Consider the following 24,371-nt stretch of genomic DNA (forward strand, 5'->3'; position numbering starts at 1 on the left):
TTAACATCGAAGCGAAAAGCCGCAGATGGATCGTTGACACATTTATGCTTCCGTCACCATGCTAACTTCTCTTATTAAAAATCTCTTCAAATAGCGACTATGGTAAAACTAAGGGGGCCTAAAAGGGACTCAAGGGGAACTCCGCTCCATCTGCAGCCTTGGATGGGCACATGCAGAGGTTTGACCCCCAGTGACCAATAAGCCATCCAACTCGGATTCAACCATCTGTTTGTGAGTCACCTGCTTCCTATGGACCAGCTCTCCTGGTCCGCCAAACGCTACTTCAGCTTTCCAGGGGCCGCACGCATCCTCGCCAATACCTGTCTTATCTCCCTCGCTCTCCTCCCCATCTCATTACTCCTCTCAGTAACCTAACCTCCGCTCGCCTCCTCCATCACTCGCTCCAGAAACCACCCCTCCCTAAACCCCCCACCGCCTCCCTCTATCTGACACTCAGCAGGGCCGCTCTCCATCTCCGTGTGTGTGCCTGCAGGCAAACATATGCTGCTCTTCCCGTCAAGAAGATTCCGGTGCGCTTGAGAGAGGAGGGATTGTTTAATGTTTATTAATCACCTGTCTGTGGAATGGGGTGGCGAGACAGCGATGAAGCCACGCATACGTACTATGTTCAGCGACGTTATAAGCCTGTCTTGGTTTTACATTTACAAGGACAAATACTTTGTAAGATTCATGGAAACAATGTTATATAAGAGCACTTGCAAACTCACAGGTGACAAACATATGGCCCGTGGGCCATATCTTGCCCATTACACTTTTTTAGGCCCAGAGCAGCAAATTTATTTCATGTCTCTTCCTGAAGGTGTATTCATTTAATATATACATATAAATATATCTACATATCTATATATATGGAGTTGTGTGTGTATATAATATATATATATACACACACACGTATATATGAGTATATATATATATACAAATACACACACACACATATATATGTATATATTATATATGTTATATATAATATATATATACATTTTGCATGTGCAAAAGCTATATATATATATTTTGCATGTGCAAAAGCATGAGCAATTGTCCACTGCACATTGACTGAGACCAAGTGCAAAAGTACACAGCCAGGAGCGTGTTCTCTTTCCATGTTGCAGATGAGTAAACTAGAGAGTATGGCGAAAAGCACCACAGGGACAAAGAGTGTATATCTCAACTGCGTGTCACTTTTTATTGGAACAGAAAGAACAAGGAGGTCATTGGTAGAATAGAAAAAAAAAAAAAAAGGTTGTGATTTGCTGGTAGCTAAGCAGGGTACGGTCACTTGGTGGGAGAGAGCTTCTCCAGGTCATGGATGCCCTCCTTGTCAATCAAACGGACGGTGAAGGAGGGAAGGTTCAGGATGAAGCGTCTGTTCAGCTGGTGGAGGGAGAAACAATCAGGACATACGGAAACACTAAGTAAAACTGAATTGGATGAGAAATCGACTCCTAATTTTCAGAAAGTTATTGTATTCAAATATAAACGTTAACTCACTTCTTCAATGCACTTCTTCAACACATCTATTGCTTCATCTCTGGTCAGATCTGGAAGACACGAGGACAGGTTAACCAATTGTGAAATTGGGGAGACCAGCAGTGGCCTAACACAAACCTGGTCTGTAGTAGCGGTCGAGGATGGAGAGTGTAAAAAAGGCGCCGTAGCCGTGAGCGGCGAAGGGGGCCTTGGCCAGCGAGGACAGGTAGTCCATGTAGTAGAGACCCGGCCCGTCTGCGTCGTCGTAGCCCGCCAGCAACAAGTTGACGTGATATGGCGTCTGAAGAGAGGAGACGATGAAGGCCGACTCAGCATCCCGCCTTGCTCATGTCGAGCCGAGGACGCTTGATGTGCATTGAATCTCAGATTCTTTAAAGTATACTGCTCGTTCCTTACTGACCAAGGGAACGTCAACATTTGACCTTGAGGGGATTTTCACGTTACGGAAAATGGACGACATGGAGCAAAACTGTTTATTTAGTCACTTGCAGTGTGACATCTGCTGGAAGTCAGCACCCGTGTTGCCTCCTCCATCGCACCCCCCCCCCCCCCCTCCCTCTTTCGCTCGTTCGTCCCCTCCTCTCCTCTCCCTTCACCCCGAGCCCCCGAGTCACGCCAGGGCTCATTAAAAACTTCTAAAGTCGTTTCGCTTGCACCCCCGCTCCATCTTTAGAAATTACATCTTCCACGCTTCCAGCCTCTTCTCTCCCTCCAGTACACTAATTTCTTTCCTCAATTAAAGAAAAACAAAACGCAATTCGGAGGGCTCCGAAAACATCGAGGAGCCTAAATGCTTGACAGACAAAGAATGTTTTTGATTAGCGGAAAAACAGAAAAACAATAATATTATGCCGCCTCTCGCAGCGAGGTGATTCATTCGGGCTACGATCTCCACACCTGCCCTGTCATTTCAATTTCGCTCGCATTTGACTTGCTTATTTCGGTGACTTGTGTTGGCGTGATATTTGCCACGAGGGGGATGATTGTTAGATCCCCTGTGGAGCGGGTTTTAGTGTGAGTGTTAATAATGGCCTCGCGCTCACTCACTCGAAAGCAACAAATGTGTGTGTCGGTGCACAGCAGGTACGGACGAATAGTGTGTTTGCACGTGCGTTGTTTTTTTTTTTTTAACTCCTCTGTGAGCCAGCAAACACCCCAGTGGCATCACCCCCACCAAGCAGACACCTGCCTCACTAGTTACAATGTAACAATAATACAAACCTGGCATCAAAATAACCTTCCTCAAAGGCACCTTGTTAACCCCGCCACCTGAATTCACACCTCGATCGACAAACAATACATCTGATCAGCTCCGCACACTTTTGGAATAATTCGCAACTCCAAAAAGCTCCCTGGTGAGTGACAACTCGCGTCGACAATGTCCATAAAAACCGGGACGCGAAAACAAAGCGGCGAGATGATTGGGAAAATTAGCGACCGCGCAAACAGGGAGGGCGCCGCTGTTCCAAGTCGTCACCCAAGTTTCAGCTCTGCCTTCCTTCCTGTGGCCCGCTCCTCTCCCCCCCCAGTTTTTGCACCCTGCCCCCCGGGCATGTTCCCTTTATTGGCATTTCTCCTCAATCTGTCCTATTAATTGTTCATCTGTGCAGGAGCCGGAGAGCTGTGTGCAATATGGCACCAGTAATTATTTGTGCCAGTGTTAGAAATGGATCACGCACACATATGGGCCCAGCTGTAGAGCGAGCGGCGCCGTGCAAAGGCTAACAGGTTACCGTCGCAATGATCACTGTTAGGGGGATGGCCCTGAAATCAATTATGCTATCGCTCCCTGAAGTATTCAACCCTTGTGTTTAATTGCTATTAATCATAAAACATTGAAGATTACAATCATCGACTGCGGGACAAAGAGATTCGACTTGTTGGTAGGCTCGGCGTTAAATCCTGCGCCTCATTACCGATGCGGGCTTGCCAAAGCCTCCGGTGATTATGTTTGCCGCCATTTTTTTCTTTCTTCCTTTGTTTCGCTCGCTCTCCCCGCTCCCCGAAGCGGGAGTAAACGCAGTTCTCCAGAGGTTAATAACGCCGGCCCAGTTGTTTTCCTGGACGGCAGGTTGGTAAGCGGCGTGCTACGTAAACCGCGTTTGTCCGTTCAGACGCGCTCCGCTGACGAGAGTTAACGACATCTCCCGGTGGTCGGCAGCCACTGGAATATGACATCTCTTAGTCTATAGAACTCATCTGGAATGCATCCTGCAGGGGGGGGGGGGGAAGGCCATATAACACTGATGAATTTATCAGCCGGTAGTTTTTAACCTCGGGCTTTGAATACGCTGGCAATGCGGTGATTATTTTTCGAGAGGGAAGGGAGGGGGGGGGTGACTTGAGGACCGAGGAGTAAAAATTGGGATCGAAAACAAATCATTATCTTGATAAAGCGTCTTTTAACTGTGGCTCGATATTAAACTGCTTTGATTGAATCAAATTAATTACAAGCAATTGTCAAATATCTGGGGCAGTTGCCCAGACAGCAACTGAACAAAGGTTAGAACTCGAGGCAGTTTCATATAAGTCGATACTTAATGACGTTTTGGTCCGCCGACCGTCTTAAACTGCGAGTTCATTAGTGCACTGCATGATGCAGATTTTGGCAGAGAATAAAGTCCACCAGTTGCTATTTGGTTACTATTTCCAATCATTTGTAAGAAAATTGATTGTGAAATATTGATGTTCCGGACTTTATATTCAAAAGAAAACATGGTGGGGGGGAAAAATAAACGGTTAACCCAACACAATTTGCAAATGTTCGGATACTCTGGAGATTTTTGAATGCATGAGGAAACATAGCTGGAGGAAGGTGTGGGATGCTGGTTGGGAAAAGAAAATGCTTTGGATTTGGTTTTTCAGCACTCCTGAGAATGCAGCATTGATAAATCCTGCGCTTACAAAGCCAAAGTCGTAACCATGAGGCACAAAAATAAAGATTCCCTTGCAGCGGATGACAAGACATGAATAAAAATGTTCTTCTGCTCAACATTTTCCAACCTTGACTGAATACAAATGATCCCGAAGCACTCTTCCATGTGCAAATTTTTGGCGGATTCTCTTTTTCGGGTGGATAAAGCCTTGTTTCCATCGAGCAGGTTTGCATTTCACAGCCTTCCTATCCATAAAGTAACTCCCAGACATACTGGAGAATTTCAAACCATGTGTACATTGACTCCTACTGGTTCTCACACTCCATTTTGTACAGTGTGGGTCTACTGAGAGTATGTGTTGTCCCCGCTGGGACACCCACAGCCTCCCTTCACGCCCCTCCTCCCGCTAGCCCGCCCCTATCCCTGGCTCGATGTGTCCCACATTCCCTTCCCGGCTACGCTAATTGTTTTTTTTGTAATTATTTTCACCCTTCTGCTATTGTGAAAGGAAGCAGCTGCACAGTTTCGGACAAATGAGTGCGAGCGTCACGACATACGCAAATGATCAGACAAAAAATTGTTTCACCAAAAAAAAAAAAGGAAAAAAAAGTAAATTTCAATTATTTGCTGTATATTGGCTTAAGAGCACAATGTTGAACTTTTACAATGACAAATTAAGTACTGTATATACACTGTTGGTATATCTATCATCAATGAATTTTAAACTGACAAGTGAAACTTATTTCACATCTATTGGTTTAAAACATCAACAGTGAAATAAAATAAAAAAGTCTCCATGGGAATTTATTATGTGGAATTACCAATTCATCTACTTAAACACCCTGTTTCCAAATCAGGGTTGCATAGGGTGACATTATGCATACTTACTAAGTTGTTATTATTTTTTAAATTATATATATTATTTTATCCTTTTACATGTTGAGTATAGTTACCCTGCTTCTAAGGTACTCCGCGAGGTTCTTTCTTGTGAAATTGGCTGCGGCTGCTGGGCTGAGCTCATAGCCTGCAAGGACAAAGATTTAAAAAAAAAAAAAAAATTTAGACAAGGTATTTCCTTTTAGTAGACTTATAATCCAATTTGAAGTGCTTACCGTTTCTCATTTTGTAGAGCTGCACATTCTTTTGGATATACTCTGCAAACTGCACCGTGTCTCCTGCCTCCCCCACGCACAGCAGCAAGATCTTTTCGCTAAGTTTGAACATCTTGTCATCGTCTGAAACATATGGAGGACAATTAACCATCACAAAGTGCATCTTGAGCATTTTAATCACTCTTGAACAGATTTTAAAACGCAATCATTTTTACTTTATTATTCATCTTTTTGTACCGCTTTATCCTCACGAGAAAATACAGGAGAATTTGTCTGTCTAATGAAGCTATTATACATATAGAATACTATAGAATATAGAATAATTATATAATAGAATAATTATAGAATAGAATAATATAGAATCTATTACATGAAATTGACACATTTAATATATTTATATGACATACATGTACAAAGCCATGATAACAATTACAAAAACAATCTGCGTGAATTTAACCTCGGACGGTTTAAGTAGAAATGAATAGGAACACTTTCACAACAAAGAAGCTAAAGTCGTACCCGACACACAAATGTATTTAATTCAAGACGTTGGGATGTTTAGAATAAGTCACCGACATAAGCATGATATGTCAGTTTCGATTCGGCTAGTGATGCTAAGCTAACACATTACCACTTACCTTCTTTCAACTTAATTACACTGCTGAGCGCGGCATTATCGGCAGCGACGAGGACATAATCTGGTCCCTGTATACCGATTAGATATTCCATTTTGTATTACGGGAGGTAATTTAATGGATATTAATGTATATAAAAGACGCGCTGTAGCTTCGCTTGCTCAGATTATTCAGCAAAAGTTACGACTAGTCGTCGCAGGAGTTATACGTCACCGGAAACCGGAATGACGTCAAAAACACGCGACTCGGGCGGGCATTTTAAGCGGACTTTTTGCTTTTGTCGCTGTACACTCGTCAAGAAAAGTGCTGTATTTGTTTTTTAAAACCCGATGGGAGATCGAATGAAGGGGCGAACACCTCCGAGTCAAAAAACGATGGATTCGAATAAACTAAACGACTCGACGCAGCGGAGACGCTCCCCGCGGCTGACATCTCCCTTGGTAAATACGGAAGAAAACATGGCGCGTGACAGTAATGTTCCCGTCAAGCGGTTTATTACCGTGAGGAAAATAGTGCCAAAGAAAGCAATTGCTGCATCCGCGCACGACAAAGAAAACACACCGAGGCGATCTGAAGGAAAACAGCAGAAGAGGCAAAATATCTCCACTCCTGGTTCCGTTCGGAAGAGCGGGCGGCTCTCCAGTGCAAAGAAGGCCACCGTGCCTTCTGCGAACCTTGCACCATCCACGCCGGTCCAGCATCCTCCGCAACAGCTCGAGGAGGATCCACGCGATGCGATGTGGTCGCAGAAAGTGCGTCGCTCCTACACCAGGATCAGCGACAAATCCTTCAACAGCTCCGAAGCACGAGAGCATCTTTTCGGGTTCGAGATGCTGCAGACCCCCGAGGTGGGACGAAGCGTGAGTCGAGCTAATTCGGCTCTGGAGTTTTCAAGCATCACGTCTGCTCCAAGTTCTTTCATTCTGGACGGTGAGGACTGTGGTCCGGACATAGACATCCCCGGGGTGGCGTTGGTAAAGAAGAAGAGGAAGAACCGCAGGAAGGTCCAGCAGATCGACGTCACGGAGTTGGACGCCCTTTCGGCCAAGATGAACGCTGAGTTCCAGGAGGCTGAACAATTTCAGTTGGTTGTGGAGTGAAATCAACGTGGACACTGACATACTGGTTAAATATCACGTTTAAGAGGACATTAATCAGTTATAATATTGCCTATTTTTACATGTTCTAGCATCTCCTTCATGGAAATTCTGCCATAAGTGTGTAAATGTTTAATAGTATTTTGTTTCTCTCTAAATAACGTCCAATTCTAAATAAGTCCAATTCTGCAGAAACTTGGACTTTCATAAGCACCTGCTGATTATGTTATGGTAGTTAACCATTAAAGAAATTTCTTGTTTTTCTGCATCTGTTCTTAAATAAATATTACATTTTTATGTCATTTGCGCTTGTGACATTTATTTATATGTCGAGTCGAATATTTGTCGAATTGCATGTGCTGCAATGGACTTTTAATACTACAGTCGAATTTCCTTGTGGACAAATCACAATCACGCTGTTGCGCAACGCGTACAGCCGAGACTTGTTAGACAAATACACCGCATTCCTTCATGCGGCATTGGTCTCCAGTGATTATGTCAGGCTGAATGAGTGAGCCATCAGTCTCCATTGAACAACCAGTGGGCAGGTAAAACGTCGGCTCTCGGGGTTTTTAACAAGCTAAATGGATGTGTGCTTTAATTTGTTCTAACAGGGGGGCGAGTGCTTCACTGTCACATATGTCTTTTTATCCAAGCTGCTGTCTGGAGGTGTGCTACGAGCAAGATGTTTGTTTTTTTCAGTCAACATTATTAGGGATTGACAGCAGAATGGTAATTTTCATCCAAGAGCCCTTTGCACTTCTCCGTAAAAAATAGTTTGTGGCTATGTTGTTGAGAAATAATGAGTGTTTGTAGACAGGGAGTAAATCCACAATTTACTCATTCATATACGGAAGCGCTGTGTTTGCATCCTCGGGTGGTGCGCTGGTATCCTCCGTTTGACATTTCAACTGCGTGTAGCATACGAGGCCTTTTTTTTTTGGGTCTATATTTTTAACATGTTTGTCACCATCACTGCAAGCGAAAAACAGAGTAAGACGGGAGCTGTCAACTACCAGCACCCAAATGTTGCCATTTTCTTGGGAGTGTCTGATTTTTTAAGCAGGGTGGATATTTTACACTCTCAATATAGATGTGTTTTTCCTTCCCCCCCCCTCCCTTTCCATTTCACTCACGGCAGTTGTCTCCGGTTCAGCTTGACTGCTTCGTTAGGGCTCATCATTTGCATTCAGATTAATTATCTAATTACTGACAAATGTCCGGCGGCCACCCCGCACTCCGGCTCGTCATCTCGCAGTCTGTAATTATTTTAATCATTTACTTTCATCTGGAGCGTGGCTGCCTTACGCCTGTGTTTAGAGGCCATTCTTAATTACCCTGCCAAGACACTCTTTTTAAAGGGGGAGGGTAGGGGGGGGGCAATTGGGTGAGGGATCCTATGTGTGTGTGTAAAGATGGACCAACGGGGGACACGATCCAGAGGCTTTTTAAAGCACAGAGGAAGCACTCTCCCCCCCTCCCACACAACCAACTAACTTCCTACCCCCGCCTCCCCCATTGTACTTCCTCTCTCTTTTCCCCCCTTTATCGCAAGCTCACACAGGAACCGCCCGTGGGCTTCAGTGCTCCGACTGCTAATACACGAGAAGAGTGCACCATGTTTGCGGCATTCATAATTTGCACTATCTGCATGGAAAATCTATATTCATCTCGTCTGTTGTCTTTTCTCAGCATCCCAAGTTTTGTTACCTTCTGTTTTTTTTTTGTCCTTCTCCCTGTATTTGGCCTGCTGCTCCCCGTCTCCCCCAATGAGGGACGGCAAGCCCCCCCCCCCCATCTCTCCCTCCACTGGACCACTCCATAATGATGCTCTCACTCAACCCCTCAAGCCACGCAGCCTTCTGACTGCTCTTGTTAAGGAAAGCCGGAGTGTGAGGGAAAGAGATACAAAGCGTCGTAATTGGCCCCTTGAATATTTAAGTCACTCGGGATGAAAGTTTTAATGAAAAGATGATTATCTACCAGTTTATCACACACACTGTTTCATATTTCATTTGCGGATGTTCCGTGCGAGCCGTGTTGGCAGTTGCGGGAATGAAAAAATAGTGCAATGAGGAGAAATGATGCAGAGGTGGAAGATTTGATTGCGACTTTAGCCAAGTCAGGGGTCATCAAAGTTAAAACAAATAGTAACATCGAATATGGTACGTAAATTTAACACGCTGATTTCAAACCGGATTTATTCAGACGATGCGATAAAAAAAAAGATAGCATAAACAGACGGCTGTTTGTTATTCATTTTCATCGCACATAATAGCCGAGCCATTAATCCCTTTTTTGCTAGACGGTGGTGTGAAAAAGCGGCCTTGTGCGTTTCTGACATGTAACAGTTTTGCCAAATCCCAATGGAGACTTTCCTAAGGGGGGGGGGGATTAAGCGAGGACCCACACATAGCCTTAGGCTACAGTTTGGAATGGGACGACTGAGATTAGACGCCAAGGTGTGGTGCAAACAACCGATTTTGGGCGCGAAGATGCAGCCCGGGTCAGCGTGGTCTTCTAATACCGATAACAATGCGCTGACCTTATTGTGAATGCATGAGAAGAAAAGATAAGACTCCGTGAAAAGCCACATGACATGAGATTATTTAGCGTGGCGCCCCATTTGCATCGTGTGTGTTATTTGATTGATTTTTGGCAAACTTATACGCCGCTAGATTCATGAGGCCGCATTATTAAACAGCTTCGTCTGCCATATGTGGACGTAGCTTCCAAAAAAATCCACTAAATTGCATATTCAATATGCAATTCAGCATGACAAGGCCAAAGAGTTTTGTAAAACTCTCCATCGATATCATTTCACGCCACTGAGGTGGGCACGACCTGCTTCCCATGTGGTCTTTGTGGACCGAGTGTCACCGTTTACCGCCATCTTTGTAGCATTGAAGGGACCCCCGACTCAGCCGTGGGGGTCTACGTTGAAAAGCAAAAGAGCAAATGAAAGTGACAATGTGCAAACATTCCCGCCGGCAGCTGCGTAGCATTTTCCGTACCTCCACCCTGCGTGGTCACCAGACCCCCGTGACCCCCCCCCCTCGTGCTTGGCACACGCACCTGCCGCTCCCAGCCGTGCTTTCATTTGACAGCCACATAATCTATGGGCGGGTCCGGGGCCCGGCTCCACTCAATGTGCTTTTGAGAAAACCCCTTATGCGTGAAAAAGCTTCCTTTGTCCAACACGGTTTTATAGCACAACATCGAGCATTATGAGGTTTGGGGGATTTTTCACAGGACTCCATAGAAGACGCTAATCCTTTCAGAGATAAAAACTTTAACCTGCTGTTTTCATATTTATTAGCTGGTTAAAGCAGGCGAGGCAGCTGAGCCGGTGAGTGACAAGTGGGGGCACTTTTGAGAAGGGGCTTTTATAAATGAGTAAATTAATGGAGAGAGTCAAGTGGTTAAGTGACAAGAAGGTGACAAAGGTTGGATGTAAGTTTGCTCCACAAAATGAACTCATTGTGATGTTTTCCCCGAGTCGTCAGCACAGGAGCTATTTTCAAATATTTTCTTACCGCTACCCAACTGTGCAGCAAAGTATTGCAATCCTCCTTTCTGTCATGCACACTTTGTCCATCCATCCTTCCCCGCATCCAGCTTTTGCCTCAATCGACAACTCTTTTCATCCAGTTCATCATACCCAGGCCTCCGGCCGCAAGTTCCCTGCACCCTCACTCACCCTTCCTCACCCCCTCCTTGCTCCCCCCCCGAGCTCCCCCACCCCAACGCAACACCACCTCCTCCACCCCCTTTCTGTCAAAGCTGATTGTTTCCAAGCCAGCAGAGTGCTGCGGGCTAACACACTGTCACACTACATCAGGCAGAGGAAAGAAGGGGCGAGGGAGACTATGATAGCTTCTATATGCATGTCTATGTTCAAAAAGACCCACACACACCAACTTGGCCACAGCAGGAGTGTAATATGAGGAATATTGTCCAAAAAGAAGGGAGGCCGATCCAGTTGAAAACACTTTTTTGGGGGGGATGCAGGTTTTCTATCTGTATGGTTATATAAAAATAAGATGACATGAAGAAGAAATGTTCATGGTCTTGGGATTAAGCCATATTGAAGTGCCAAACTTCACTTGCAATGAGATGAGCCAAGAGTTGCCCAGTTTAGGTTTGAAAAAAAAAAAAAAGTGCACACAAAGACATGATTTGAACCCGCAAACAGAAATGTATGATGAGAAAAGTGTAGATATTTAGCAAACTCACACCATGAGACATGATAGTTTTTGTATTTTAAGTCAAAAAATATATTCAAAAAATATTCGCACGTAATTATACTTTTTTTTGGTTTCGTTCTTTGTCAAAAATACTCTCTAAATTTTAAAATACAATACCCGCCATGTTTTATGACCATTTCGATATAGAGGACAATATTTTCAGGTTGCCTCGTTAACAGCAGTGGATAGGCTCATCCCATTGGGTTTATGATCTAGAGTCGCCCCCTTGTGGTTGCGATTATAACTCAAATAGATGAAACGCATAAGAACTACCATCATATAAACATTTATTTAAAATTTAGATTAAACAATTGATCGAGTTCAAATCGACATTACGATGGAATATATTAGAAAATTGCAATTTTAAAATGTGATAATTTTTTTTTTTTAAATGCTAGGCTAAATCAAATCTAATTCTACCTTTGCACCCTTTTTATTTATTTACGTTTATCTACAAACGTCCACTGCTTAGAAACAACAGTCCATGTATAAAAATGTTTTTTTTTACATACAATTTATTTATGACAACAACAATAACAACAAAGATTTCTTATTTAGTCTACAAAACGATTGATAAAACACAGACATTAGTTTCTTGTAATCAGTTAGCCCACCTTGAAATTGCATTTAGTGTTTTATAAAACCCCATCAAAAAGCAACGTTTGTCCCGTTTTTGAGCTGCTTTCATGCAGATTGCAGACAAACCATCGCAACTGCTGTAAACATGTTATCCTTCTCTCTTTTCATGTCTTGCAACAAGCAAAAAAAAACGGCGGATCAATATGGAAATTCGTTCTACTCACTGCAATCATTGCACCACAAAGACGCGATAAGAGAAGAAGGGATTTTCTTTTAGCTTGCCCTGAGGCTTTGGCCTTTTTCCTGCTACCTGACGTCTGTTTACCAGGGGGCGTGGCTTCTTTGAAGGGGGCGGGGTTACAGACTGACATGATCCCCTAAGGGTGTTTTGCATGGGTGAGAGCCTCCTCAAACTTGCACACAATTAAAGGGTGGCAAAGATGCTGGTATCTCTTTGAACACACACATACACACACAGACACACACACACAGAGGTGGGATGATCTCAGTGCCGGAGGGCAACAGCCTCACACGGCAATCACACTTTCTGCAGAACACACGTTGGCCGAGCCCGTGTGATGGGCCCATACAAAACGACTTTTATTCAACAGACAAAGAGGCAATTGTTGGCTAAAAGGACATTTAGCCCCAAGGGTGGATTACAGTGTGCAGCAGAACATCGATAAACATGCCGATTAGGAAGAAAATGAACGCTGTGTGCTAAATTTACTCTGCTTCGGAGCGGACATTCAATGGAAATATAATGACAAACAAAATATTTAATTTGCGATACGTCCCAAGAATTTAAAAACACTATTTTGATATTGTATTTAATGACATTTTTAAGATAATTACACACAAGTTATTCTTATTTTTTTTTTGGACAATCACATTGACTTACAACAGAAAGACATTGAATGGTTTTTACAATTTTGCTTTGGTAGATAAAAAAACACAAAATGGATCAACTCTAGATTGTCTTAATCTCTAGGTAAAAAAAACATGGTCAACTATCATTTTCAAAGTGCAAGTAGAAGGAAATACATATTCGTGCTAATTAATGATACTTTTATTTTTATAGAGGAATTTCCCCTTTAGTCCAAGTGACAATTGCAGTTTTTGCACACTGCTTTCCTAATCCAGTTGTTGCTTGCTAATCATTTTCTTCCATTTTTTTTAATCTCAGAAATAAATGTATTGTTTTTTATTCGTGCTCCTATGACTGTCCCACGGCTGCAGGCGGCGCGGCATTGACCGCAGCGGCACCCATACGGAGAAGTTCTTTCCTGTGCGTGAGGATGATGTCAAAGCTGGACTGGAGGCGGTTCTGCTGCTCCTCAATGCGGCCTTGCAGAGTGCGAAGCCAGCGGATGAGAGCCAGACGCCGATACATGGTCAGCTGCACCTGGTGCTTCTCCATCTCCTGGGCCTTGAACCTCTCGCGGTCCCGCAGCGTCCACACGGCGTCCATCATTTCAGGAAGCTCGCCGTCAGAATCCGACGACTGGTCGTGCTTCTCCTCCGCTCCTTCCTCCATGAGGTTTTCGAGGTGACTGCCCGACATGGAGCTGCGGTTTAAGCTTCTCCGTTTTCCTGATGGTTCTCTACAGTTGCTTCTGGTGGGCTCAAAATCGTGCTGGGTCGGTTTTTGTTCCCCGACCGACATACGCTCCAAACCTCCTGAAGATAACCAGTTGCTTCCTTTCTCTAATCGAACGGACGACATGCTCCCACCAGAGTCCGACTCGGAACCGCTGTCCCCCCACTCGTCGTCATTTTCAAGCTTCATCAACTCTTCCATATCCTCCCTGGCTCGGTTGCTACTTTTTCTTCTCTGGAGCTGCATCTTCTCCCTATGCTTGGCCATCACCTGTCCCTCCTCTTCCACCATCCTCCTTTCCTCAGCTCCATCAGGAGGCACTCGGCCATGGCTGTCATCACCATATTCGATTTCGGGAAGCGGCTCCAGCGTGCTCCAGCTTGGCATGCGGGAGCGAGGTGACAAGAGCCCGGAGCTGCTGTAGGAGGATGAACTTCTTAAATCGGGACTCAGAGGACCCAGTTTACTCGGGCGCGGAGGGTTTTGGTTTTCATCTCCTCTTCCTCTTCCATTGCTTGTCACAAAATTATAGTTGCCATCTTGATCCAACTTCTTGCTCGACAATGATGACGAGGAGCGAGGATTATTGGTGTTTTGACCTTTGTAGGCCTGTGGTTGATATTGATGAAGCATTTCTGGTCTGGATTGATTCTCACTGTAAGGAGACAGAATAAAAAAAAAAAATGAAATGTCCCGTCTCACCTCTAAATCACCCTTTTGCAGGTCACCCCAAAATACTTCCAATGTTTATAATAACTACAGGCGACGATGCTGCCCTCCAATTCTATTAGCATCACACATACGTGTCACCCCGGAATGGAAATTTTTCTAATCCTGACTTGAGGCTGCTGTCAATCCCCCCCCACCATGAAGCCCCCACTAACCCCCCCCCCCCCTCCCTCCGCGTGCACGCGCGGTGCTGAAGGACAGCTCATCATACGCGCGGTCCAGAAAACAAATATTAAAATAATAAAGAAAAATACCCAAATAGAGTCGATGCAGGATGGACGTCTCGGTTCTTTAAAGGTTCCATGGATTTGGCTAGATGATTATAGAAGGCAGAAAAACGACGACTAATGGCGCCCATGGGCTTCATATCGGATTATCAAAAAAAAAAAAAAAATCACCACGAACGAGGAATAAAAAAAATATGGCGAAATAAGCGAAATGCGTCTCTCTCTAGCGCGTTATGTAACACTCACCCCATCTCAGCGCTCTCTCCTCTCTTTCCCTTCCTTGATAAAAAAAAATCAACACAGCAGCCTCCCTTTCCTCTTCCTATTTGTTGCTCGCTTAAGTCACTTGACTGACATTTCAGCCTCATTTGCATGCGCTTGTGGTTGATTTCTTACCTTATGTGCGGGTTTAGCTGCTCGATGGAGAGAGGCTGGACCGACGTTGCGCCTTTCCCAACGTTTTCCCCCTCCTCCGACGCGGTGTTGTTGATCCTCCTCTTCCCTCATCACCCCCTCCCCTCCCCTCCCTCTTCTTCCTCTTGCCATCCCCTGACTCGTATGAAAAAATAAATAAATAAAGACGCGGACGTCTGGGCTGGGTGGACAGGAAACGAAAGAATAAGAGGAAAGTGATAAAGCATTTTTTTTTATATACAATGATCCCTCGCTACTTCACGTTTTTGGAACCAATTATCCGCGATAAACGAGGAATTACTGTATTGTTTTGCTGTGGTGCATATTGCCTATAATAGTGATGGTCTTCTTTAAATAAAAAAAATAAAATAAAAAAAACCACAACAAAATGTTGCACAATGTTTTTTGCGTGAAATAAAAAAAACTAAAAATGAATTAATTGACTTTGACTTGGAGCTTCATGCAAAATCGTGGAGATCATGGAGTAAGGATGAGGAGCAGCCCCTCAAAGTAACTCAACCGTACCTAGAAAAAATATTTTCATCACTGTATCACTTGTTCATAACAGCCACATGACAAGTTATACAATCAAGAGCTGGCTCAAGTTCATTTACGCCCCCAGGAAATACAAAATCATCCCGAAAAAAAGCAGAGTGATCCTCGAGTTAAGCCATCATTTGGTCTGATGATTCAAAGTTATGCAAACAGTTTCGGCTAAAATTAGAATTTTTTTTTACCAGAGGGTTCAAACGTACTCACACTCTGTACTAAACAAGTCTATGTTGTTTTTTAAAAAAAATTGATAAAAGAGGAAAAACTGATTGAAAAAGTACAAAAGTGTGCTTAGCTTCAAAAATATTTTTTTAAAAACTGCCAATTACACAATCCCCATAATGCAACTATAATTAACAATCTTATGGGCCCCATAGTTACTAGCAAGTATTTTTTTTTCCTGGATTATTGTATGTGTTTGATATCGAGAGGCTACATCAGACAGACTTAACAAGTGTCTCTCTCCTCTCCGTTGCCGTCCCCCTGACACATCGTCGCTGGCGGCGGAAAAACTCATCCCCCACTTGCTCGAACACACACACACACAGTTCCATCCCCTCTTGCTTCCCCTTCAACAACATCCACATTGAAATCCACCAGCTCCAGGCACCCTCCCCGCCCCTTCCATCGTTCACCAGTAGCCTAAGCCCATAAAAAATACATCAAACGAGAAGCCACGTGCCCGAGGCCTCGTCACACGCAAAATCATCATTCTCTTTATCTCACACTTTTAAAGGAAGTTAGAAAACATTGCAAAATTGAGGCCTGTTACCGTAATGTCACACATAAAAAAAAAAAAAAAAGAGCATGACTTACCTTGTGCATAAAAAGACCTCGTTTCTGACTACTCCCACAGCCCGAAGCTTCGTGACCCACTTCCCTCCACATCTGCTCCAGCGGCGATCTCGGGCCGTGACAGCGGCCGAGGGCGGCCGGCACCCATGGGCCACGCTGTCAGATCGCCAGTGTGCAGAAGAGATGCACAAAGCCAGTGTAAAAAAAGAAAAAGCAAGCCAGGACTGCTCCAAAATGAGCCAAATTAGCCTAGACGTGCTAAAGTGAAATCCAGCATGGCTTGTTTTGCACTATAATTACACTTTTATCTTTGGATGCTGCATGGCACACAGCAAAAAGACCCTTGGGTGCAACGGCTTTTGTTTCTCTCCAATTATTCCACCCTCTGCCCTCTTTTATCCTCATAATCAGAGTAGAAGCCGATCCGTGTCCTCTAGATATTTAGAAACTCGGAACCTCCACACGTGCCAAAACGTGTAACCTTCCTGGCTCTTGTGTTGGGAGTTCAGGTTTTTTTTTTTTTTGGTCAAGTTCTATGACCTTTGACCTCAATGCTCACACTCCACAGGGGGCATGAAAATAATGAATACAAATTAAATTGGCTTTCTTGACCCCATAAAAGAGTCTAAATAATAAATCTGCAATATACTAGAAAAACATTCAAGGTGAATAAATATGGCAAAAGTCTAAAAGTACTTTATTTAGCATTGGCTCTAAATGATATGTAATGTGGCCCTCCTGCATGGCAACGTAACCCCAGGACACTTTTCTCTTAATCGGCATAGCAACTAATGAGGTGGAGAGACTTAAGGGGCCTGTTATAATGTCTGTCTATTATTAGCCTTGCAAACTTCAATTAAGGCTGAGAAGAAAATCGTCCGTCAAGAAGATTCCATAATATTGTAAATGTGATGCTCCAAAAGAGACAATAATTGCAGACATTTATTAAAATATAATTTGATTTACATGTAAAATACAAAAAAATAAAACGCTTTAAAAAAATCAGCCCTTATATACACAGCAAAACATTGCGCTTGAACATGTTTAAAAAAAATAAAAAATAATTAGTTGGCTACGAGCTGAACAAAATAGAAACACGAGTTGTACTCACTCATATTGTAGCGTCAGAAGTTACCTCAAACATTGTTAATACTCATCAGCCTACGTTTCCATATCAGTGGTCCAAGAAGCTAAAAATGCTTCTCTGGGGTGTTTTTGCGTTTCCGGCGGACACGTCCTGCCTGCAGACCCTCTTGGCGGCCGGGTTGACCGCTCCCAAGTTCCCCCTCCTCTTTGTCATCTGTCAATCAAAACACAAAGCTTCAATTTGGTGAAAAATTCACACATTTTATCTGTTCTGACAGAATGTGAGCTTTTGGCGCCATCTAGTGGCGAAATGTTAGATTGCTTTGCACTTACCTCAATTATTCGATTAATTTTTGTTTGGAGGGGGAAAAATTGTACACCCCTTTGCAATTTTTACATTATAATTTCTAACTCAATCATATAATTCATCCACTCACTTGATTCTGACAATCTTCTCCATCCTTCTCTGGAGACAACGTCTGAAAGAGGAACCCCCGGCTGTTTCTGGGTGCCAGTGGGTTTCCTTCGGATATGGACGCCAATTTTTGAAGGACAGACTGAGGCTGACTCAGCAGGGAACCTCTTTTAGCCTTCACACACATGATACACTTTTATTATTTGACAGCAAACAAAAAACCCAAACATCAACATACCTGTGAGAGTCGCAGGAATGGATTGAGAGTTGTGGATGTCTTCTGTGGCGGTGGTGCAACAGGAAGTTCTGCTTGTGAATAGGGAGATATTAGCAACACATGTTTTAACTTCTAATTTGAGTTTGGTAAGAAAACAAAAACGAACCTTTCTTCTGCAAACTTTTAGCCGTCACCTTCTTTGCCAATTTCATGAACCGACTATCTTCCTCTCCAATGTCCTCATCCAAATCGGTCACTTTCTTGTCTTTCTGTTGGGACTGAAGGAATGCAAGGAAATGGAAAATGAGTGCCAAGTTTTTGGATTTGTGTAGAAATTTCAACAGGTATTTTGGCCCACCTGTTCTCTGAGCCACTGTTCCCTTTCCAGTCTCTCTTTCCTCCTCTGGATTTCAATCTGATCGATATCATCATCACCCTCATGCTCCTCCTCACCCTCAGCTTCAGTCCCGTCTGCGTTGAAGTAATCATCTGCAACAGGTGACCATTTTTTTTACCAATTCTGTCTTCGGTTTGTTATGGGAGAAAAAAAAAACCTCTCTTGTAACAAACCTATATTTTTCCAACGGAAGCGGCGAGCTCTTCCGGGGCCATCGGAATGCAAATCACCATCGGCGAGGTAGCGTTCCTGGTACAGCCTCAAGCGGCGCTTGTCATCATCCATGACTTGCTTCCTGCAAGAACGTTAAAAGGAACAATTTGTATAAGTAGCCAGCTCGTTTAAAAATAATAAATAAAAAATTCACTCACATGTGGATCTTGTTGACCTGGTCATGCAGCTCTTCATCAGACGGAAGCTCCTCCAGAAGCTCCTCTTCCTCATACTCGCTTTCTCCGTCATCATCTTCATCGCCGCTGCCCTCGTCGCTGCCCGACAGTTCGGCTTCGGAGTCCACGTAGTCGGTCAGGCGCCTGGCAAAGCAGAGGGCGGAGGTCAAAACGTTTTCAACCCGCAGCTACGCTCATCTCGAATCTCCACTTACATTTTTTTCTTCTTTTTCTTGCGACTGGGCTTGGGTGCAAACACTCCATTCAACTCCTCCTCTTCTACCTCATTATTCTCTTCCTCTTCATCTGTTTCCTCATCCCCTTCTTCGTCTTCCTACAAAACAAATCCAGATTAAATCTCAAACAATACTGCATTCTCGCTCTTTTTTTATTGGATACATTTGCTCTGTTCCATACCACGTCTGACAGAAGCCGAAAGTCACAGTCCTCTTCTTCCAACTCCTCCTCGTCCTCATCCTGCGGTGTCTTCTTACTGCTAGAAAGAAGTCAACGTGAGAACATCATTTCCTCGCGTCATTATCTCTATTCTCAATCGATTCAATTTTTGACATTACCTGTCTTGTGCTGGTGAACCCATGAAGGAAGAACCTAAAAGTACCACAAAAAAAGTCGTCCAATTAATAACCGGTGCAACATACGATGCCAATGTTACAAGGGTGAAAAAAATATTCAACCTGAGCTCGGAAATTTGCCAGAACAAAGCTCGAGTAATCGATCCATGCTGTTTTCCAAATCTTCATCCTGTTCTCGCTGCTCGCTCTTATCAGTTTGAGTCTCCTCCCCTGCCTGCGTTGTTGGAAATGCTCCCGAGCATAGTCCGAGAAGTTCTTCACCGGCGACTGGCGCCTCTTCGCCGCTCGGCGCCCTCCCGAACCCCCCGGAGCACATTCCTAAAAGCTCCCCCATGTTGGCGTCCATTGCGTTTTCGTCCATGCTGTCCAGGATTAATTTTCTCTTGTGCGAGCGGACGGCACCGGGTCGCGGACCCACATTGAGGAAGCCGTCGGCGTCGAGTAACTGGGAGTGGGTGTCGTCCTCTAGAGAGAAGCGACCATCAGAATCTCCGCCGAGACCGCCGGGTCTGGCGACTTCGTCGGTGGGCTCAGAGTCCACCGGTGAAGGAGGGGCGTACAGATCTTGGGAGTCCTCAACCGGAAGGCACAGCGAAGGCTCCGACAGTTTTCCGGAGCTCTGTCAGAAAGACAAGGAGCAAAGTCAGAGGATGACAAAAAAAATTAAAAAATATTTTTGCATCTCACCTTGGAAGCAGAGCTGAGGATGCTGGGCCGGAAAAGACACGGAGAAGGTGAACGGAAGACGGAGCTGGAGTTGGAGTTGTTCGCGCCTCTCCCGATGCGCTGATGGTTGACCGGCTGGTAGGACGTGATCATGGATCCGGCCAGCTCAAAGCTGCTGTTGTGGCTGATGTCCTTCATCAGAGACAGTGAGTCGTCCTCTTCTAGAGAAGACACGGAGACTTGCGTTAAAAAAAAAAAAAGTCGCATTAGTAATCCATTTTGAAATCGGATAAGCTTACCGAGTTTACTAGCGCCGTATTGTCCGACACCAGATCGCCTTCCGCCATCACTTAAAAGAAAAGAAAAATAATTGTAACACATCCCAGTTTTTTTTTTTTTTTTTTTAAACTTTGCCAGGTGAATTATAAATGCAAAACCAACTTACCCGGTACGAGAACTGGAGTTGCCGGGGAACAGTATGAGTGTTCCATCAGTGTTAATTATGTCTGGAGTGACTGGCGGGCAATTCAATGCCACGCTGCCATCTTCCTCCTCCTCCTCCTCTTCGCCATCTTCGCCTCCCAATAAGTCATCCAAACCCTGTGATACATCCAACGAAAAGTAAGCACATTGTAGTCAAGGTAACAAGAAAAAATGCCCACCTCTTCGTCTTCATCAGTCATTTCTGCCTCCTCCTCTTCCTCTCCGCACTCTTCATTATCCAGGCGATTCAGCTCGGCCTTGCGTACTCGCTCTTCTTGTCTCCGCTGCGCCATGGCGAGCTGCAGTCGCTGCTTCAGGGTCAACAGCTTCTCCCCTGTGACGATTTGAATATTTCTCAAAAGGCTCCGACAGAAATTAAACAGATCAACTGCTTTGGTTTCATACCAGGTTTGGTCGGCGCTGGCTCCTCTTGTCCTTCTTTAACGGTGACCGTGACGGACTCGGCGATCAACTCCTCCTTGCCGGACGGGGTTGTGTCTTTACGGACGATGTTGAGCTGCAGCGTGTGCTCTCCTTGCGGCCGGACCGGCGCGTGGATGTGACGAAGGTACCGCTTCTTCAGAGCCTCCACGCCTGATTGAAGAAATAGCAATGTAAGAAAAGATGGCGGAAGATTAGGCAGTTTTTAAAAAAATCATGACTGACCTGGCTTTTGTGGTGCTGGGTCAAAGAGAACAAAAGCTCCTTCATTGGCACGCAGTTTAGCGACAGGCGGCGGGTCCAGTCCGAGCTCTTTTAGTCGGGCTAGTTTGTCCATTTTGGGCTTGGTGGGCTCAACTGCAGCTGCTTGCTGGACATCAACCGGAGCTTCAGTCGGGTTCCCATCAACTTCAGATATCGGTTTCACTAAAGAATCAGTTGTAATCGTCTCCTGCAAACTCTCAGAGAGATAAAGCATCGGGGCCGATTCCTGGTCGGGTTCCAAGTTCTCGGTAGCCGTCTCTTGTGGTTGACTGGAGCTTTCTTCCTCCTGCGGCGAAGATTTAGCAGCAGGTTCTGGTAATGTTTTGAGCTGAGAGAACGTCTCGGAATCCTGTTCTTCACTGGCGGGGTTGGCTGGAGGTGGTGGTGGTGCTGGTTTCTCCAACATTACTGCAGAATACCGTCTGGACCTAAAAGATTAAATTGTATTTAGTTCCATTGAAAATGCTGACCATCAACAATAAACTAATGTGACATGCAGAACAAGTTGCGCATTTACTTCAACAGAGCCATGGCAGGTCCCTCAGGCCTGGCTCTCTTCTTAAAAAATTGGCTAATGGTCTTTGGCTCCGGGATGTGATATGGAAGGCCGAGTTCTGACTCTACGTTAGAGAAACATGCCAAAGCTTGAAGCCTCGTGTTGATTCATGACAAACACTGTGAGTGTGTGTGTGTGTGTGTGTATAAACTGACCTCTGATCAGCCTCTGAGACTCACTGTGGAGCTGCTTCATTGCCTCTTTACTTGCACGTGCAGCTTTTCTCTCCTAAGAGCGCACAAAAGCGTAAGTCAAACTCACATTTTGGTTTCATTTTCATTTCTGAGTGATTATTAACATTGCTTACTACACGCTGGGGCTTTTGCAACTCATCTCCTTCCTCTTCTTCATCCAGGAATGGTACCTGTATTAATATTAAAAGATAATCACACAAAGACCTTTTTTTTCTACAGTAATGTTTGACGCAATGTACCTTTTTCATTTTTTGTTTGACAGCTGCTCGGATTGAATCGAGTGACTCTTCCTCGTCCGACTCATCGTTGATACCGGTGTCGAAGAGATCCGTGTTGCTCAACAAGCAGCCGCTGTCATTTAGAATGCCGGGGAACGGTGCACCCTGGACACAAAGAAGTTTGTCGTTATCGTTATCGGTTTGTCTTTCCTCTCATTGTAACATTTTTTGCAAGCAGGATTGTGCAAAAGAAACCATTGGCAATCACTCACTTCGTTCAAGTCAGAGAATCTCTCTTTCTTTTTCAATTTTTCTACATTTTTACTATGTTTCTCCTTTTTGTCACGATGCCTTTGACTCCTCTCCCTCTTTTTGGAATCTTTTGTAGTTTTGCCGCCCTTCTTAGTGTGCTGCTGCTCATCCTCTTCTTGCTCCGATTCGCTGTCTCCGACAGCAGAAATCCTCTTTCTGGTCTTTTTAACCTTTTGTTCCTCATCTGTTTCCACCTCCTCCTCACTCATAGCTATGACTAATGCTTCCACCTCAGGCACCCCTTCCTCTTCGCTGTCGCTGTCTCTGATGGCATTACAGCGAGGCTTTCGACGAACTTGAATGTCTTCTTCCTCGTCAGAGTCTGGAAAAACAAAAAGGGCTCAGTCATAAAAATGACTTTACGTAAATTCAATCTCGATTGTCTTGCAACTTCACCTGGACGCTCCTCTCTATTGTTGGTTGTCTCTGGTAAGATTTCATCAGCTGGAGAGCCCATTCCACTGTCTGAATCGCTTTCTGTCTCTGTAGGGGTCACGGCCGAGAAACCTTCAGCCTGGGTAGAAACACATTTAACAATATTTAGAAAATATGTGGCTACAGCTTGAACCATGCATGCTCTTTGAGGACATGAGCGAGTGGCGCCTTGGAGCAAAGCAAACAATGAGGACAAAGCTAAAGATGACCTCGCAACAAAGAAAACTATTCAGAACATCAAATAAACGCGGAATTCAAACACAAATGCTGTGTAACATTGTTAAACCGAAGCTAATGAAAGAAGATGCAATTTAGCTAGCTATGACCAACTGACCTAGCTCGCTAACTAGCACAAGCTAACAATAGTAAATAAATGATCGCACAAAGGAGTGAATATTTTCGAGTTTATGACACAATAAGCAGAAATGTTATATCGTAAAAAGTATTTACTAACCAGTTGTTGAGAAAGGACCAAGGTCATCTCGTTGCCCGCTTGCTACTTACTCGAAGCTTGTAAACAAAGAAATCAACAGTGAGAAAATAAAAGTCTCGTCAACTTGTGGCAGCGCATCCAAAAAGTTAATGCCTTAACGATAAGGGCTAATTCGGTCATTTAAAGTGGAATAAGATCGCGTTTAGGTCGATCGCCTTTCGTCCTCCCGCCTGTTCTCAAGGCACCAAATTTTATCTTTCGCGCGCCGTGACAGCTGGACCACAGTTTTTGTCACTGAGCTGTCAATCGGTGACGTTCTGCTTTCCTATTGGTTCTCCAGAAACGTTTGTCCCGCCTATATTTGAATAATTCAAACGTGCGTGATTTACGTCTTTCGACTTTTTCGGCGGGCGGGATTGAGGCGTGGAAAAGTGTTTATTATTCGGGTTTATTATTAGCAGCAATATTAAAATTATGCTATTGATTTATAAATCCCTGAATATGTTGAAGCCGTAGCAGATTAGATAAATGCTCAGCTCAAAACAACCTGTTATGCTGCACACAAATGGAATAAGGTAACAGAATTAAAGTTAGCCCCAAGTGTATATTGTTTTAAATTTAGGTTAAAAATATCCCCAGACCTATGCCAAAGATCTTATCAAAATCCTGTTCTTGTAGTGTATGCTCTTTAAGTAATATTAGTAATAAAATACCTTTTATTTCTCTACTTTAATGTCTTGAATTCTTTGTTTCTAGTTTCCTTTAATCGTTGTACTATGTCTTTAAATGTTGCCATTAAATATTATTTTGTAACCTTGTATGAAATGAAATACGCAATATAAATAAAGTGGTCTCAAGATTTTCGCTGTATGTTGTGGCTTATGAATCAAAATCGTTCTC

General features: G+C 44.1%; 4 protein-coding genes across 6 annotated transcripts; 1 reads left to right on the forward strand and 3 right to left on the reverse strand.

Moving 5' to 3' along the window:
- Positions 1-1,177: 1,177 nt before the first annotated feature.
- psmb2 (proteasome 20S subunit beta 2) lies at positions 1,178-6,347 on the reverse strand. Its single transcript, XM_061267637.1, has 6 exons — positions 6,136-6,347; positions 5,498-5,620; positions 5,339-5,409; positions 1,627-1,789; positions 1,510-1,559; positions 1,178-1,392 (listed from the first exon to the last, which is right to left on the reverse strand). The coding sequence occupies exons 1-6, from the start codon at positions 6,224-6,226 to the stop codon at positions 1,294-1,296; spliced, it is 597 nt and encodes a 198-aa protein (XP_061123621.1). The 5' UTR covers positions 6,227-6,347; the 3' UTR covers positions 1,178-1,293.
- Positions 6,348-6,350: 3 nt separating this feature from the next.
- cdca5 (cell division cycle associated 5) lies at positions 6,351-7,531 on the forward strand. Its single transcript, XM_061267636.1, has one exon. It carries the CDS (start codon positions 6,462-6,464, stop codon positions 7,230-7,232), a length of 771 nt encoding a protein of 256 aa, XP_061123620.1. The 5' UTR covers positions 6,351-6,461; the 3' UTR covers positions 7,233-7,531.
- Positions 7,532-12,871: 5,340 nt separating this feature from the next.
- Positions 12,872-15,123, reverse strand: LOC133144965 (uncharacterized). 2 transcript variants are annotated; one of them, XM_061268018.1, is made up of 2 exons: positions 15,008-15,123; positions 12,872-14,310 (listed from the first exon to the last, which is right to left on the reverse strand). In XM_061268018.1, the coding sequence occupies exon 2, from the start codon at positions 14,286-14,288 to the stop codon at positions 13,272-13,274; it is 1,017 nt and encodes a 338-aa protein (XP_061124002.1). In that variant the 5' UTR covers positions 14,289-14,310; positions 15,008-15,123; the 3' UTR covers positions 12,872-13,271. The 2 variants fall into 2 exon arrangements, with proteins under 2 accessions (XP_061124002.1, XP_061124001.1); XM_061268017.1 differs by lacking the exon at positions 15,008-15,123 and adding an exon at positions 14,639-14,851.
- A 2,173-nt stretch (positions 15,124-17,296) lies between these two features.
- LOC133144833 (claspin) lies at positions 17,297-23,754 on the reverse strand. Of its 2 annotated transcripts, none has more exons than XM_061267800.1 (24): positions 23,493-23,754; positions 23,000-23,117; positions 22,564-22,925; positions 22,313-22,456; positions 22,187-22,243; positions 22,035-22,107; positions 21,841-21,943; positions 21,285-21,751; positions 21,024-21,212; positions 20,798-20,952; positions 20,581-20,735; positions 20,435-20,484; positions 20,157-20,356; positions 19,572-20,088; positions 19,452-19,485; positions 19,294-19,369; positions 19,092-19,210; positions 18,859-19,020; positions 18,661-18,782; positions 18,449-18,579; positions 18,257-18,368; positions 18,112-18,179; positions 17,896-18,048; positions 17,297-17,672 (listed from the first exon to the last, which is right to left on the reverse strand). In XM_061267800.1, exons 1-24 carry the CDS (start codon positions 23,517-23,519, stop codon positions 17,547-17,549), a joined length of 3,720 nt encoding a protein of 1,239 aa, XP_061123784.1. In that variant the 5' UTR covers positions 23,520-23,754; the 3' UTR covers positions 17,297-17,546. The 2 variants fall into 2 exon arrangements, with proteins under 2 accessions (XP_061123784.1, XP_061123783.1); XM_061267799.1 differs by having other exon boundaries at positions 19,294-19,372.
- Between the last annotated feature and the right edge of the window lie 617 nt (positions 23,755-24,371).

This window comes from Syngnathus typhle, linkage group LG20, assembly GCF_033458585.1.
Source record: "Syngnathus typhle isolate RoL2023-S1 ecotype Sweden linkage group LG20, RoL_Styp_1.0, whole genome shotgun sequence".
Taxonomy (NCBI): domain Eukaryota; kingdom Metazoa; phylum Chordata; class Actinopteri; order Syngnathiformes; family Syngnathidae; genus Syngnathus; species Syngnathus typhle.

What these genes read in the sequence shown, in the direction of transcription:
- psmb2 (XM_061267637.1), bottom strand. Translation starts at nt 6,226, where the DNA reads ATGGAATATCTAATCGGTATACAGGGACCAGATTATGTCCTCGTCGCT. An exon ending in TGTAATTAAGTTGAAAGAAG is followed by an intron (nt 5,621 to 6,135) that starts GTAAGTGGTAAT and finishes CATATGTTTCAG; the next exon opens with ACGATGACAAGATGTTCAAA. An exon ending in TGAAGAAGTGCATTGAAGAA is followed by an intron (nt 1,393 to 1,509) that starts GTGAGTTAACGT and finishes TCCCTCCACCAG; the next exon opens with CTGAACAGACGCTTCATCCT.
- cdca5 (XM_061267636.1), top strand. Translation starts at nt 6,462, where the DNA reads ATGGGAGATCGAATGAAGGGGCGAACACCTCCGAGTCAAAAAACGATG.
- LOC133144965 (XM_061268017.1), bottom strand. Translation starts at nt 14,751, where the DNA reads ATGAAGCCCATGGGCGCCATTAGTCGTCGTTTTTCTGCCTTCTATAAT. An exon ending in CCTGCATCGACTCTATTTGG is followed by an intron (nt 14,311 to 14,638) that starts GTATTTTTCTTT and finishes GTCTCCTTACAG; the next exon opens with TGAGAATCAATCCAGACCAG.
- LOC133144833 (XM_061267799.1), bottom strand. Translation starts at nt 23,519, where the DNA reads ATGACCTTGGTCCTTTCTCAACAACTG. An exon ending in GTCTCAGAGGCTGATCAGAG is followed by an intron (nt 21,944 to 22,034) that starts GTCAGTTTATAC and finishes TCTCTAACGTAG; the next exon opens with AGTCAGAACTCGGCCTTCCA. An exon ending in GCCAGCGCCGACCAAACCTG is followed by an intron (nt 20,953 to 21,023) that starts GTATGAAACCAA and finishes AAATCGTCACAG; the next exon opens with GGGAGAAGCTGTTGACCCTG.